We start from the raw sequence: 13,880 nt of genomic DNA, 5'->3' as shown, positions 1-13,880 counted from the left end.
TTGTCTTAGCTGGAGAATATGCCCTTTAAAAAATTCTCTACGGGGTGAGAAATCTTCACAATTCCCTGTCAGCCTCGTAGATGCAGCTGGATGCGTCAGGGAGGGTCTGTCAGGACAACCCCTCCAGTGATTAGTGGAGGAAAGTGTGGCCCAAAGAGGCAACCTGCCAAGGATCAGGGATATGTGCCTCAGATGCTGGTACCAAGGGCGGGGCTTTCAGCAAGCCACGTAGTCTGTCCGGACGTCAGTTTCTTCTTCTTACAATAAAAGAAGATGACGATGTAGAAAAAGAAGAGAAAACCTCGAGATGAATGCACAAAACATCTGTGAATCCTTCAAGCCCTAATTCTACGATCTTTCCACAAATGAGGTTTGACCTATAAATTAGTCTGTCAGTCCCATACCTACCCAGAAGCCCATAGGAGAGGGTTGGCAGGACCAAACTCTTTGCTACGAAAACTTTATTTCTAAGTGGAGACAGTCACAAAAGGTGGGCCTGAGTACCTGTGCCAGCACCCGCAGGCTCTGCCACCCATCCACCCGGCCTGTCACGGGAAAGAGGCCAACACAGCCAGGCCAGCAGGCAGCCTTCACCTGCCTGGAGCACCCAAGGCAAAAGGGACTCAAGACTGGGCCTCTCCTCCATACCTTCCACTCAGGAGTCTATTACCTTTTCATCCCAGAGCTTGTGGCCCAAACAGGATGCAGAACCTGGGAAGGGGACAACTGTGGGCAAGCTTGCCACTGCCTGCTCCTGTCTTCTGCTTCTCACATGCTTGTTTGAAGGTCGATGAGGTTGTCATAGCTTCTGGATTGCCTTCTGCCCCGTGTTTTGCCCGTTTTGTCCCAGGTCTCCTAATGCAGTCGTGGACAGTGCAGGGCCTGTCTGAGCAGCGGAGAGCTGGGGCCTCTGCAGTATCCCCCACCACACCTCTATTGGCTCTGTCTCTCGCTGAGCTTGCCACGGGCTTTTTTGCAATCAATCCGATAGAACTAGAATGTAAGCCATGTGTAATTTTTCATTTTCTAGTAGCTTTGTTTAAAAATATAACAAAAAAATAGGCAAACATAGTCTTAATGTGTTTTTTTAACCCCACACAACCCAAGTATTATTATTTCAAAATATAATCAGTATAGAATATTACTAAGGAGATATTTCATGTTCTTTTTACCTCCTCAGTCTTCAAAATCTGGTATTTTACATTTAGAGCACATCTCCATTTAAACCAGCCTCATTTTTCTAAAAGATTTTATTTATTTATTCAAGAGAGAGAGAGAGCGCGCGCGTGCATTCAAGAGAGAGTGTGTGAGCAGGGGGAGGGTCAGAGAGAGAGGGAGAAGCAGACTCCCCACTGAGCAGGGAGCCCGATAAGGTGAAGACCACGACCTGAGCCAAAGGCAGACACTTGACTGACTGAGCCGCCCAGACGCCCCTGAACCAGCCACATTTTAAGTGCTCAATAACCACAAGTGGCTAGTGGCTACCATAGCAAATAGTACATTCCAGAACATACATGGAAGTCTAGATATAATTGCACTTATTGCTAATATTCTGCTAATATTAACCACTGGCTGTTAACATTTTGTTATAGTCTCATCTAGTCTTCTCTATGTGTAATATTATTTTTGCAAAGCTGAAGTCATGTTGCCTTTATGACTTTATATCCTTCTCTTGATATTTTTGTGTATCTTCCTACACCATCAAAAGTTACTCACAATTGTTATCTTTTGTGATGATATCATAGACTGCCCCATCACTTGAACGTGTCAGAATCTTTTTAAGCAATACCCAAATGTTGGACAGCTGCAATTTTTCACTCTTACAAGTAATTCTGAGATGAGTATCTTCATGTTATGTATTCTTTTTAAGGCCTTGATGCAAATGTCTCTAGCATTCTAGTCATTTTTAACAAAATGATTTTTACATCAGCAATAAGTCAAACAATCATCAACTAGTGATTTACGACTGGGAGCTGAGACATCTTGTTTTCTCATCCCACACCTTTGATACCCTGCTCTGTAACTGAGGGCAAACCACTTCGCTCCATTTATAAAGTAAACTGATTGTATTAGATGATTTTTAAGGGTCTTTCCAGCACTAACCTTCAGTGATGTTTTTCCCCTCACCGTCATAGCTAATCAATTAACCTGTCAAGCTGGTCATTAGAAGTCCTGCAAGTCACATCAAAGGCACTTCTTAACATTTAAAAATCCATCCACTTCTCTCCGCCCCCCACTCACAGTGCCTTCGTACAGGCCGCCATCATTGCTCATCTAAATTGTGAGGGAGTATCGAGTGCAGACAGAGATTAGGTTCTAAAGTTAACAGCAAAATCCAAAATCAAGGATAGGATTAAATGAGGTTAAGTGGGAAAGCATGAGGCTGGCACAGAGGAGATGCTCAGTGCGTATCTCCTACATTGGAATCTGAAACCAGTTTCTAGAGACCCACCTAGGTCCTGTTCCTTAAAGGTTGGAGTGGCGTTGTGCTCAGAGATGCTGATGTGCCCTGCTGTGAGCGCAGCCCTGCCCCAGACACGGGCTGCTGAGGGGAGACAAAGACTCCGCAGCTTCCCCTAAAGGGCTGACAGTCTAGAGGGGGAGACAGGAACCCCTATACGCAAAACAAGCATGCCTCAGGCGGTGTCTTCAATGGAAAAACCAGATGGAGAACAGAACAATTATCTGAGCAATTCAGGCAAGCCTGCTGTTGAGGAAAAGGCTTAACAAAATTTGTTCTACTATTTCTTTTGTGAACCAAGGGCTTAGGGTAGTCTAGGGAAGCAGAAGTACTGGGGCTCTAGAAGGAACAGAGTTCTGGCCCATGCTCTAGGATCTTAAGCAAACCATGAAGTCACTTTTTGATCTCAGTATCTCCACTGGTCAAATGGAGACAGGGAAATACCAACCTTGCCCAAATCTAACCACCCACTGGACTGAGCTGTTGTGAGGTGGAGCACAACGATTATGAATGGGGAAAACAGTTATTAAATGGGGCAATCTAATAGCCACACAGGCAACCGAAAATGTGTCTCCTAAGATCCTACTCTTCAAGGAAATGCTTAATAATCAAAAATGACGTCTGTATTGAACTTTATCATCTGTAACGCAATATTAGGTGCATGTATTTTGTTTTCCGAAGCCTTGTGTGGTATTATCGTTTGCTCCTTTTGCACTCCAGGATACTGAGATTGAGGGAATTTAGATAACTTGGTCAAATTTACACTATTTGTGAGGGTCAGAGTTAGGCTGACTCCTTGGTTCTCACTCTTCCCCTACACTGTGCTGCCTTCCCATTAAAACCCTGATCACCACAAGTGCCCTTGTCATGATGAGCACCAGGTGATGAATGGAAGCACTGAATCACTATATTGTACACCTGAAACTAATATGACACTGTACATGAACTATACTGGAGTTAAGTTTTATAAAAATCCTTATCACCAAAACATTAATGTTATTAACATAAATATTAATAACGTTTGTTACATACATTTTCTTTTCATCAAGGACATGAAAACATCAAAAAAGAAGCTCTGAAACAAAAAATGCCTGACATGCAAGAAAAACCAGTTCCCTTTCTCCTATTAAGAAAAAGTAGCTGTCCCCATCTGATTTGCATTTCATGCCATACAGCAGGAAATATTTAAGTTGACAAATAGGATATTTACAACTGCAACAGATACTTGGCAGTTAGTTTTTAACAATTGTTGCAAATGTGATTTATTCGCTATTATAAAAGGGCATTACTGCGCGAATATGACTCCTGAAATTAGCTTCAGTTTAGCAAGGGGCCTTGACAGCTTGACCTCTTAATATCCTTATAATGATGCCATTTACATTCAATGCTTACTCAAGTCACTCACTGCTAGATTTGTTTGAGAGGAGTCCACTCTAGGGCAGATGCACTATGTATTTTAACATATAGAGTTGGTATGTGGGGCACATGGAGGCCTTCTAAGAGGAAAATATGTTTAATCAAGTCTTCATGAAAATGTGGTTGTTTCCAACTTCCTACAGTGAAAATGCGTTACTGCTAATTACAGCATACTCCAGAAATACAATACTTCATGTTTTCTCCACAAGACACTTTCATGGCACGGATTATAGTAAACAAGGGCATGTTTTCACCCGCTGCAGCTTTAGCTTTTAATGTGACTGGGAAACTAGTACAGCTGAGGAATGGCTGGGCTCAGACTGGCGCCGTCTCTGCCAGCAGGGAATGGGAAAAGGATGGACTTGGGGCCAGAAAGAACTGGATTCAAATCCCAGGACTGCCACTGCCTGGCTGTGTGGACTTAGGTATCTCTCTGAACCTGTGTTTTTCATCTGTGACATGGGACTGTTATTTTTTAGGTTATTATAAAGACCTGAGACGTTTAGAAGCACTGGCCCTTGGTAGGTACTTGATACACGGGAGCCGGTCGTATTTGTGTTGCTTGTCAAAGCTTAGATGTCACCTTCTCCAGGATGCAGCCCGGACTGTGCTAGACAAACTCAGTTTGTCCTTTCTGCTTCAGCAGTACTTTCTTCCCTCCCTTTATTCTATCACGTATTACACTGTGTTGTAAATGACTGAATATGTAAGTGTCTGTCTTCCCCCTCCTTGACGGCAGGACCTGCGCCCGTCTCCCTTTGACTCCCCAGTAACTATCACAATCACCTTGAACTTGCCTTCACTAGCCTTGAGCACTGAACGGTGGAGGATTCTGGGGGTGCTTCTGTATTTGGTGTGGGGGTGGGTGGTGCCGGGCAATTAAGAACGATGGTCTGCCTCAGGAGAGGGGAGAGGTAGCACATGACCCACTTCTGCCATCTCCGGTTTATAGTAGATGCTCAGTAAATGTCTGTCAAAGGAATTAATGGACTTACTTAGGGAGTGGCTTACAGCAACCTATTCCTCACATATGTCTATTTCTCAAAGCCTTTAATTTTTCTTACATCACAGTATTCTTCTAGTAGCCCTGCTGTTCAGCCAGGCTGGGCATTCTCACAGTTCTCGTTTCCCCATTGAGGATACCGTGGCACCGTGGGGTGGCAAAATGACTTTCCCACACTGGTAACAAATGGGGGTAGCTCTAAGACTTACAGGCCAATCATGAGTTTCCCTGAAGTTTCATAGTGAGATTTCCTGGCACTGCTTCTTCTGAAATCAGAGCAAACTGCCCCTTTCTCCTATTCCCTCCCTCTTTCCCCCTCTGTCTGCTCCTCTTTAGTTCCCCATCCTCCGAAGCTCCTGTCCAGTCTCATTTTTCTCAAGAGAAAACACTGCACAACTGGGGAACTCGTACAGGGTAAGGACTGGCTGGGTCAAGACAAGTGTCATCTTCCTTCTCCTAGAAATGGCAAACCACAGGTGGGAGAGTCAAAGTCCCCATGAGCCTTTTGGAACGGGGCACCTCCAACAGATTACCTTGGCCAGGTGTTCGAATTTTTTTAACTTCCCTCAAGAATGTTCAATCCCCTGATTAGAATCAGATTGGAGGCTCCGTCCTTCAGTTGAAGGAAGTAGAAAGAGAAGCAAAAACATCTACTCCACTTGGTCACATATACACTAGTCTGATTGGGTCTGACATGGTTTTGGCTGGTCAGGGCTGGTTGGGGCTTTCTTTCCAGGTCATTGATCTCACCTTCACTTCTGCGGCTCCTGTTTTAATCAGGTATGGGCAACAGGCCTCAGCCTCTCCTACAGTGACCAGCTGGCCCTGACTCAGCTCACCTTATACCTGACCAACGGCCATCTGGATTGCAGTCTGAGCACCCTGAAAGTGCCCTGCTTTGTTCCCAAGAAAGAGAAGAAAATGAGCTGCCTCAATGCCCTCTCAGTGCCGGTAAGCAACAGATGCTTCCTGATTCCCCATGGTGTTCAGCAACACGCAACCGCTTCCTGAGCTCTGGCTATGTGCCCAGCTCTTTGGGTATAGAGAGAAGAAAGAACCTCAGGCAAGTCACTTAGCCTCTCCAAAACAGGCTTCTGGAGTACGAGTGTATTGGCCAGAGGAAAGGGGAGAGAGCATTCCAGAAAGGGAAGGCGCCATATTGGAGGGATGAAAGAACATGGGTTGTTCCAAGGGTGGGTCTGTGGGGACATTTCCCTTCATCTCTTCTCATCTTGCAGCCCTGGACAAGTTCTTCAACTACCAGCAACTTCTGACAAAACCCATATTTTTCTAGCTCCAATCTTGTTTTTGAGCTCCAGACTCCCAGATCCACCGTTCGACAGAACTTCTCTAGAGTCCTCAGGGTCAAGCTGTCTCAAACTGCATTCATCATCTCTCCTCCCCCTGTACTCCTTCGTGGTGGGTCCTGCCAGAGGCTGATGGGACACCTCCACCCCCACATCCAGTCAACACCAGCTCATGTTGATGCTAGCCTCGACGCTGATCCCTCCTCTCCCCCCACAGAGATACTGCCTTAGCTTTGCTCCTCACTAAGATTCCCTGCCTCCTGTCCTCCCCTCAGCCTAACCATACACACAGTCAAGATGGTCAAGGTGAAAAGCAAATCTGAGCATGTTGCTCCCCTACTTATGAGGTTGAAATGATTCCTGTCATCTTCAGGAAAATCCCAACGTCCCAGCTGGGTTAAGGAGGGTCTTCATCATCTGCCTCTTTCTACGGCCCCAACCTCCCATCTCATCACTAGCCCCATTGTTAGGGTGGCTGGAGCTAGCAGTCTTGGGGCTGGTTGAGGTTTACCAACCTTAGAACCCAGGGCAACAAAGTACAAATCTCCATGGAGACAGTGGGCTAGGTTGGTTTTGGGAAGGAAGAACAAGGGTCAAGTGGACCAGATGGCACTTCATGTACACGGAATATGGAAGCAGAAAGAGGCTCTGCTCTGACTGTTGCCAGAGGGTTTCTTCTGCGTCTCCTACAATGGTCTTCATACCCTTTTGGAAATGAACATCCACTTGAGATGCTATTACATCAAAAAGATAAAAGAGGAATTTCAGTGGTTAATAGGACCCACGCTAGTGCCCTAGAGATACTTTTTCAGAGCAGTATCTCCTGCCTTTCTGCTGAGCCTCTTGGAATCCCCTCGATCTCTTTGCTTATAGAAAAGCAGAGTTGGTCCCTCTTCCTTTGCCCCCCTCCCCGCTTGCATGCTCTCTCTCTCAAATAAATAAATGGATGGCTCAGTTAAGCGTCAGACTCTTGATTTCCGCTTATGTCATGGTTGTGAGATTGAGCCCCACATTGGGCTCTGTGATGGGCCTGGAGCCTTACTTAAGATTCTCCCTCTCCCTCTCCCTCTGCCCCTCCCCCTGCTCACATGCTGTCTCTCTCTCTCTCAAATAAAAAAATAAATCATTTTTAAAAAGAGAGAAAGAAGGCGAGTTGGACTGGGGAGGAGAACATGTCCCTTTTAATTAGGTCCCAGGACCTCGCTGAGAATCAACCAGGTCCCACTCCACCTGTGGCCCCCATCCTCACTAAAGGGACCTACAGGACCCTAAGTTCAATGCTGGATAGAGGAACAGCAGTAAAACTTGAACCTTGTGGCCTAACAAACCTAACTCCATGCCATTTCTAAAAGGAAGCTGGAAACTGAGTTAGTATTCAATTCAAGACTTTCCAAGACAATTTGCTACATTTCAGTATATTGCTTCAGAAGGCTGTAAGCAGAAGTTGTACTCTGAATTGGAAGCACTCTTCCATTTTCCCCATCTCGCCTATAGGTTTCAATCCTAGCTACAGGCAACATACAGGAATTCTCCTGTGATCAAGAGTCTTGAACACTTCTAGGAATTGCCTGCACTCAAGAGGGAAGCATTATGATCTTCAATAATTCAAATGTCTCTACAATCACTAAAGAAAAGCTACGCAGCTTTTCTGATGTGCGGATAAATTTTAAGTGCTTGTAGTTTTAGAAAGATAAATGGATGTTCTCGCCCTGGTGCCACTGTGCACATGTGCATGCGTGGGAGCCACGCACGCGTACACACGGGATAGGCTATTCTTAAAAGAAGCATCCACACTTGCACACACGATGCAATTTACAACCAAACTGAAGCCTCCTGAACAAGTGTGAATAGGCTGTGATGCCATCAGGTTTATAATCAATCAGCTGACAGCCCCCTTTGAAGACGGAAGAAAAAGGAAAGGCACCGACGGACGCAACGATAAAGAGGGCGCATTCAGGACTAATGCCTACAAAATACTTCTGCTTTGAGCCTATTCCTTTAAATAATCTGCTATGCAGGGTGAAGCAAAGACTCTTCTGGGCTCTACAAAGAACCCTTGTCCCAAATTAGAAACAGGTGGCAAAGAACTGTCATCTAGAGCCAGTCGGGCCAGGTGCATGGGCTTCTGCTCCAGCGTCCTCCACAACTAACCACCTGAGGTCAGAAACCAGGTCGAATGAGTCCCAGGCAGAAAAGAAAAGGAGCTACCTAACGACACTTTAAACTTTTAATTAACATTCTGTCAGAATGTGGAAAAAACACTGCCTTTTCCAATTGTTTTTACTCCTCCTCTCTCTCCGTGGACCCTCCGCACCACAGGTGGGTCAGTGGCCATGAGGGACCATATTTGCCAACATCTTAAAACAACCCAAGTCATTTATAAGCATTTTAACAGCACATGATCTGTAATGAATGATTAAGTAAAACCTTTTGTGTTAAATTATGATGTTAATAATGATTCTGTCTCCTGTAATTTATTATGAATTCTCAAATGCTTCGGGTTTGATTTTGATAGAATGCCACGACAACGGAGTTTATGTGATGACTTTATTTTTAGAACTCCTTCTTTGAAGGCACATATTTCCCCGCTACTGCTGCTACTGTAATTATGTACAAAACCAATCACTCATTAGAGTTAGGATACATTATCTTCCAGACAGATGAGGCTAAATAAGCAACACATTAATAATTCAGAGCGCAGTTCATTATGCATGTGGGTGCCTGCCTTGTAACTGAAATAAGAACCTCATCAGCCTCTGCCAACCTTTAAACAATAGTTCTGTGTTATTGCGACCACATTCAAGTTTACGCTTGTTAAACTGCTACTTGGATTATTTTATCAAACATTCATTTATTTGTGGTCCCTCACTGCCGAGAACAGATTTTGGAAGCTCCTTTTTTAAGTTAATGATTTGAGCAATGGGTGTTATTAATTCTCAGAATATTATAAACATGATTAATTTTCAGGCAGAGATTTATTACATAAGGATTTCAACTATGTCAACTGAAATGCATCACTGTCAAAACAAGTATCATGGCGAAAATAGAATACGTTCCACACTTCAAGTGCTGGTGCTCAGAACTAAATCAATTTAAATTGTGGCTGAAGCAAAATTATATTCTCCAGTGAAAAGGAGTATTTCGAGCTTCCTTTATTTGGCTTGAAGCATTCTTGTTAGATTGTGATTTAGAAAGGTAGTTTAATAAGACTAGACTTCTACCGATAATATTTTCTCTTCTATGTTTCCCCCGTTTCACTAGAAAAGTCTAGCCTCTGAAATGTCTACACATTCCAAATGCAGCCAATGGGAATTTGGAGTGAGGAACCCTGGTCTGAAAGTTACGGATCATGAATTCTGACCGCTCTCTGCCTCAGTTTCCTCATTTGCAAAATAAAGGAGGGCTAAGGGACCGCCAAGGTTTCTCGAAGGATTTGATTTTATGGGGCCTGTTAAATGAGGCTCTCTCTAAACCAAGCCTAGCCCAGGCAGCCTCATGTACAGAGGGGTGTTGAGGGGGGCATCTCACTGTTCCTGTAAGGGGACCCGGGAAGGGCCCATTCCTCCATACCACAGCCTTTCATTAAAAGGTCTTCTTCCTGAAAAATCTTTTAGAAAGAGGTAATATTGTTATGAGAAGTCAGATCCTAAGTCCTCGTCAGCCATCATCTTAGCTATCGGTTACTACTTTAGACAGGCACCAGCTAGAAGTAAATGCAGCAGACTCACTCAACACCTACAGTGGTCAGGTGCTCGCCTGTCCTCAGCACAAAGGATGTAAGGATAAGCAGCAAAGAGCTCCAAGTTTATCAAAAGACACGGATACACCAACAAATAACCATAATACATATAATAACATCCAAAATGTACTAAGTCTTTACTCCACAGCATGTACTATAATTAAATGCTTTATATGAATCTTTACACAGCCCAATATATTAGGCAGGTGCTGCTATTATGCTCACTTTTTTTTAAAGAGAGAGCACATGCAGGGGGAGGGGCAGAAGGAGAGAGAAAATCTTAAGCAGGCTCCACACCCAACATGGAGCCTAATGCAGGGCTCAATCCCATAACCCTGAGATCAAGACCTGAGCCAAAATCAAGAGTCAGACACTTAACCGACGGAGTCATCCAGGCTGTTATGCTCATTTTTAGATAAGAAGACTGAGGCTAAGAAATGTCAAGCAACTTGTGGAAGGTCACTCAGCAAGCAAGAGTGGAAGCCAGAATGTAAGCGCAGGCCGCCAGACTTTAAAGCCCGTGTGTCTGACCACTGTTAGGAGCAACCTGCCTGGCACTGGCTGAGAGCCAGGGAGTTGGCCCCAGAGTACAGCTTAAGTTCATCCCTAAAGAAGTCCCTGGTTGAGGCTATAGAGAAAGTCTTCTTCCAAAGGAGGCTTCATATCCCTCTGTGCTGAGGTTGTTTCCAGGCATACTGCCATTATCCACTGGCTTCTAATCTGCTCTGAGCTAGGCCAAGACACAGCACTGAATGGGCCAGGTGGTCACGGAGGAGTCTTCTCTTGCTGTAAAATCCATTTAGGTTGTTGTGATTTCCTTGGCAAACCTAAATGGATTTTACAGCATCAGAAGAGAGTTGATTACACAAGTCAACCTTTTAAAAAATGTTTTCTATTTGCATAATGCTTTATCCTTTAAATTGGCATGAGCTTATTTGATCCCCATGATGACCCCAAGGGATAGATAAGACAGGGATTAGCATACCCATTTTACAGATTAGGAAACTGAGGCTATGCAAGTTGAGTGAGCTGCCCAAGGTCATATAGTTAAATAAGTAGCAAGGCTCAAGCATTCTTTTTTTTATAATATTTTTTTATTATATTAGGCTCAAGCATTCTGATTCAAGGCCCTTTCTAATGAAAAAATTTGTTGGTTGGTTGGTTTTTATTTTAAATAACTTAGCTTATTTGTGAAATTATTTTAACAAATGATAATAAGCACTAACATTTTTTGACTGTTTTCTCTGTGCCAGAAACTGTTCTAAGGTCTTTAGATACTCATCCAATCCTCACCACAACACTGTCACACCTGTGTTATCAGGCTGAATAAAAGACAACCCTAGACCATCAACAGTTTTTCCTGTAGAAACTGTGGAGTTGGTTAAGTCTAAAAAGAGGAGGTGTATCACATATGTTCACATATGTTGGTATTATTGTAACACATTTACTAACCACTTAACATAAGCCAGGAATTGTACCATGCATCAGGGATACAAAGACATTTGACAAAGTCCCTGTCCTCGAAGACTTGAAAAGAAATCTAAAGTAGACAGCACCTACACAAGGAAAACCACAAGGCTGCATTTCAGTGCCATTGAGTGAGAGCCCCTCAATCTGCTGCTGGAGTTCTTAGGAGAAAGGACTGTGGACTGGGACTGGCAGGGACAGGGGACACTCTACTAGAAAGAAGGAACCTGGCCTGGCCTTATAGATTAGGACAGTCACTAAGGGGCAAGGGAAAGGAGACTGCCCCAGCAGAAGAGATAAGGCTGAAGAGAGCCCATGGTCTGTGAGGGGCTAGCAGTGAACCAGGTGGGCTGGGGCAGAGAATCGGGGAAGGGAAGTGGAAGAAGTGGTTGCAGCAATCCCCCGAGCCAGTGCAGGAGAGTCTGCAAGCCAAGCCAGGTGTCTGGATTTCATCTTGAAGGCAAGGAGGAGACACTCAAGAGTTCTGAGCCCTGACCAACACGGGTCTGAGAAACAATCTTGCGGTAATGCTTGGAATCCCAGGTACCAGTGGGGAACAGCTGGGAAATTACATTTAGTGGAGGTCCAAAATGCTCTGAGCCCTGCAGATGCTTTCAAAGGAAGAGGAACAATGTTTGTAGCTGCCATTTATCAGTGGCCAGGCACTGTGCTAGGCACTTATTTAATCACTAAAAGTCAGAGCAGTTAAATGACACGTTCAAGGTCGGTCAGGTTTTCCGTCTTTCTGACTCCATATAACTTTTCCACCACAGAATTCTGCTTGCATCCCCACCTCCCAAGTAGGAAGCAGAAGCAGCTGTCCAGGCCATAAAGCTCTGGAGTAGGACAGTGACGGTGATGGGAAAGACACAGCTTGGAGACCTAGACCCAATATTCTGGCTTTTCTTTCAGATTCTTTATGAATCCTAACCCCTGGTCTGGGAGAAGGGGGAACTGCAGCGCGTCTCTCGAGAGGAGGAAACCTTGGGATAGCCTGTCCTTACTTGTCGTCCAGCAGTACTAGACAGCGAGCTCTCTGCCCTGCTTTGGAGCCAAGATCCATAGTGATGAGCTGATTCCGGCTGCAGGCACCTGCCTATCTCTCTCCCTCACTGACCAGGGCCTAGGCTTGGGCTTGCTAGTTTATATCCTATGGCAGCATAAGACAAGTTTAAAAGACAAAAATAACCTTGGAATTATCTTGCGAATTCATGGTAATCACCACGCAATTACATGCTCAGTAACCACAATGGAATTCCAGAGTATTTACAGTTCACTTCCATATGCAAAAGCTCAGGCTTCTGGGCCTTCATCGTGAAGGCAGGAACACGGCCCAGCCTGTTGTGAGAGGGTGAGTAAGCCTGGTGGTCACACTCTTCCAGACCGCCTGAGCCGCTGAGCTGGCACTTCTCTGAGCCCATTCTTATTACCCCACCAATCACTTTACCACGTCCACCAGAGCTCCACGGTCCTCCAAAAGATAGTCTACCGGGGCCAGGCCTGGAACGAGTGCCCTGAGCTGTCATTCTCTGGGGATTTCCGGTCATTCTCCGGGGATTTCCGGTCATCCTCTAGGGATTTCCGGTCATTCTCTAGGGTCTGCTTCTGCCCCAAAGCACTCACTGACTGGATGTCCCCTGAATCACACTGGAAGAGTCTCTTCGGTCAGAGGGAAGTGCTATAGACGTACCCTATTCCATGCAGCCATTCTGTCCTTCACTCAGGAAACACTGAATGCATGTCCTGTGCTGGAATCACATCCAGCCTGGGGATTCGGAAACCAAACAGTGTCTGCCTTCTTCAGAGAACTCGCGTCATGTCAGGGAGGCAGCCGGGGGAACAATCCATGATAGGTCAGAGTGGTAACAAAGTACAGTTGTGAGGCTTGTGAGGGTCCAGTAGATTTTCTTTGGCGAAAATAAAATGCTCTGTGGCTACAAATCGGACAGTACTAATGGAGATGTACAACTCAAGATGCATTCGTCTGTGGGAGCCTAACATTTTCATAGATGTGGACTCTGCCTATACGTGGGAAGAACAGGCTTAACAGTACTGAAAACATGACCATCAGATACAGTATTTTCTGTAAGTGTCCAGGGAAAAGACAATATACGTGCGGAAATGTGTCACAGAAGGTGAACGGGAAATCTGAGAGAGAAAGAACGTGTGTTGCGTCTGTGTTATATGGGCAGGGAAAACATGTTCATCCTCTGCTGGGCACTCAGTCAGCTCCAGTCCCCCTGCATTATCTCAGAGATAGAGAGGGCAAGCCTGGACCTTTCACAACCGACAGTGTCAGGTCATTATGTTCCTTATAGCCAGCTGTGGACCAACAGCACCTCCTTTTCCTTCTCCTGTTCCGTCACCATACAAGGGCAAGCACCTGGTTGCCTCCCCACCCAAGGGCCCCCAAAGTTCAAAATCTGTGCCAGCCACGTTCACGTTCTATGCCCTAAGGTTGGCCACGGCCCTACATGCTGTTCTCCA

At 45.1% G+C, this 13,880-nt stretch overlaps 1 protein-coding gene and 1 long non-coding RNA gene across 8 annotated transcripts in view; one reads left to right on the top strand and one right to left on the bottom strand.

The window, feature by feature from the left end:
• LOC148107597 (uncharacterized) overlaps nucleotides 1-13,880 on the bottom strand; it is an 85,608-nt gene that overhangs the window by 34,785 nt on the left and 36,943 nt on the right. The window lies entirely within an intron of this gene.
• IQCH (IQ motif containing H) overlaps nucleotides 1-13,880 on the top strand; it is a 197,515-nt gene that overhangs the window by 164,603 nt on the left and 19,032 nt on the right. For 6 of the 7 annotated variants that reach the window (XM_045810715.2, XM_087856836.1, XM_087856835.1 and 3 more), the window contains one exon: nucleotides 5,661-5,831. The exons of the other annotated variant lie outside the window; for it this stretch is intronic. In XM_045810715.2, the coding sequence (XP_045666671.1) occupies nucleotides 5,661-5,831 (171 nt within the window). The remainder of the gene's footprint in view (nucleotides 1-5,660; nucleotides 5,832-13,880) is intronic. 7 annotated transcript variants of the gene reach the window in all.

Source organism: Ursus americanus, chromosome 28, assembly GCF_024610735.1.
Source record: "Ursus americanus isolate L20-20 chromosome 28, mUrsAme1.1.p, whole genome shotgun sequence".
Taxonomy (NCBI): Eukaryota; Metazoa; Chordata; class Mammalia; order Carnivora; family Ursidae; genus Ursus; species Ursus americanus.
This window is presented reverse-complemented; position numbering and strand designations above follow the sequence as displayed.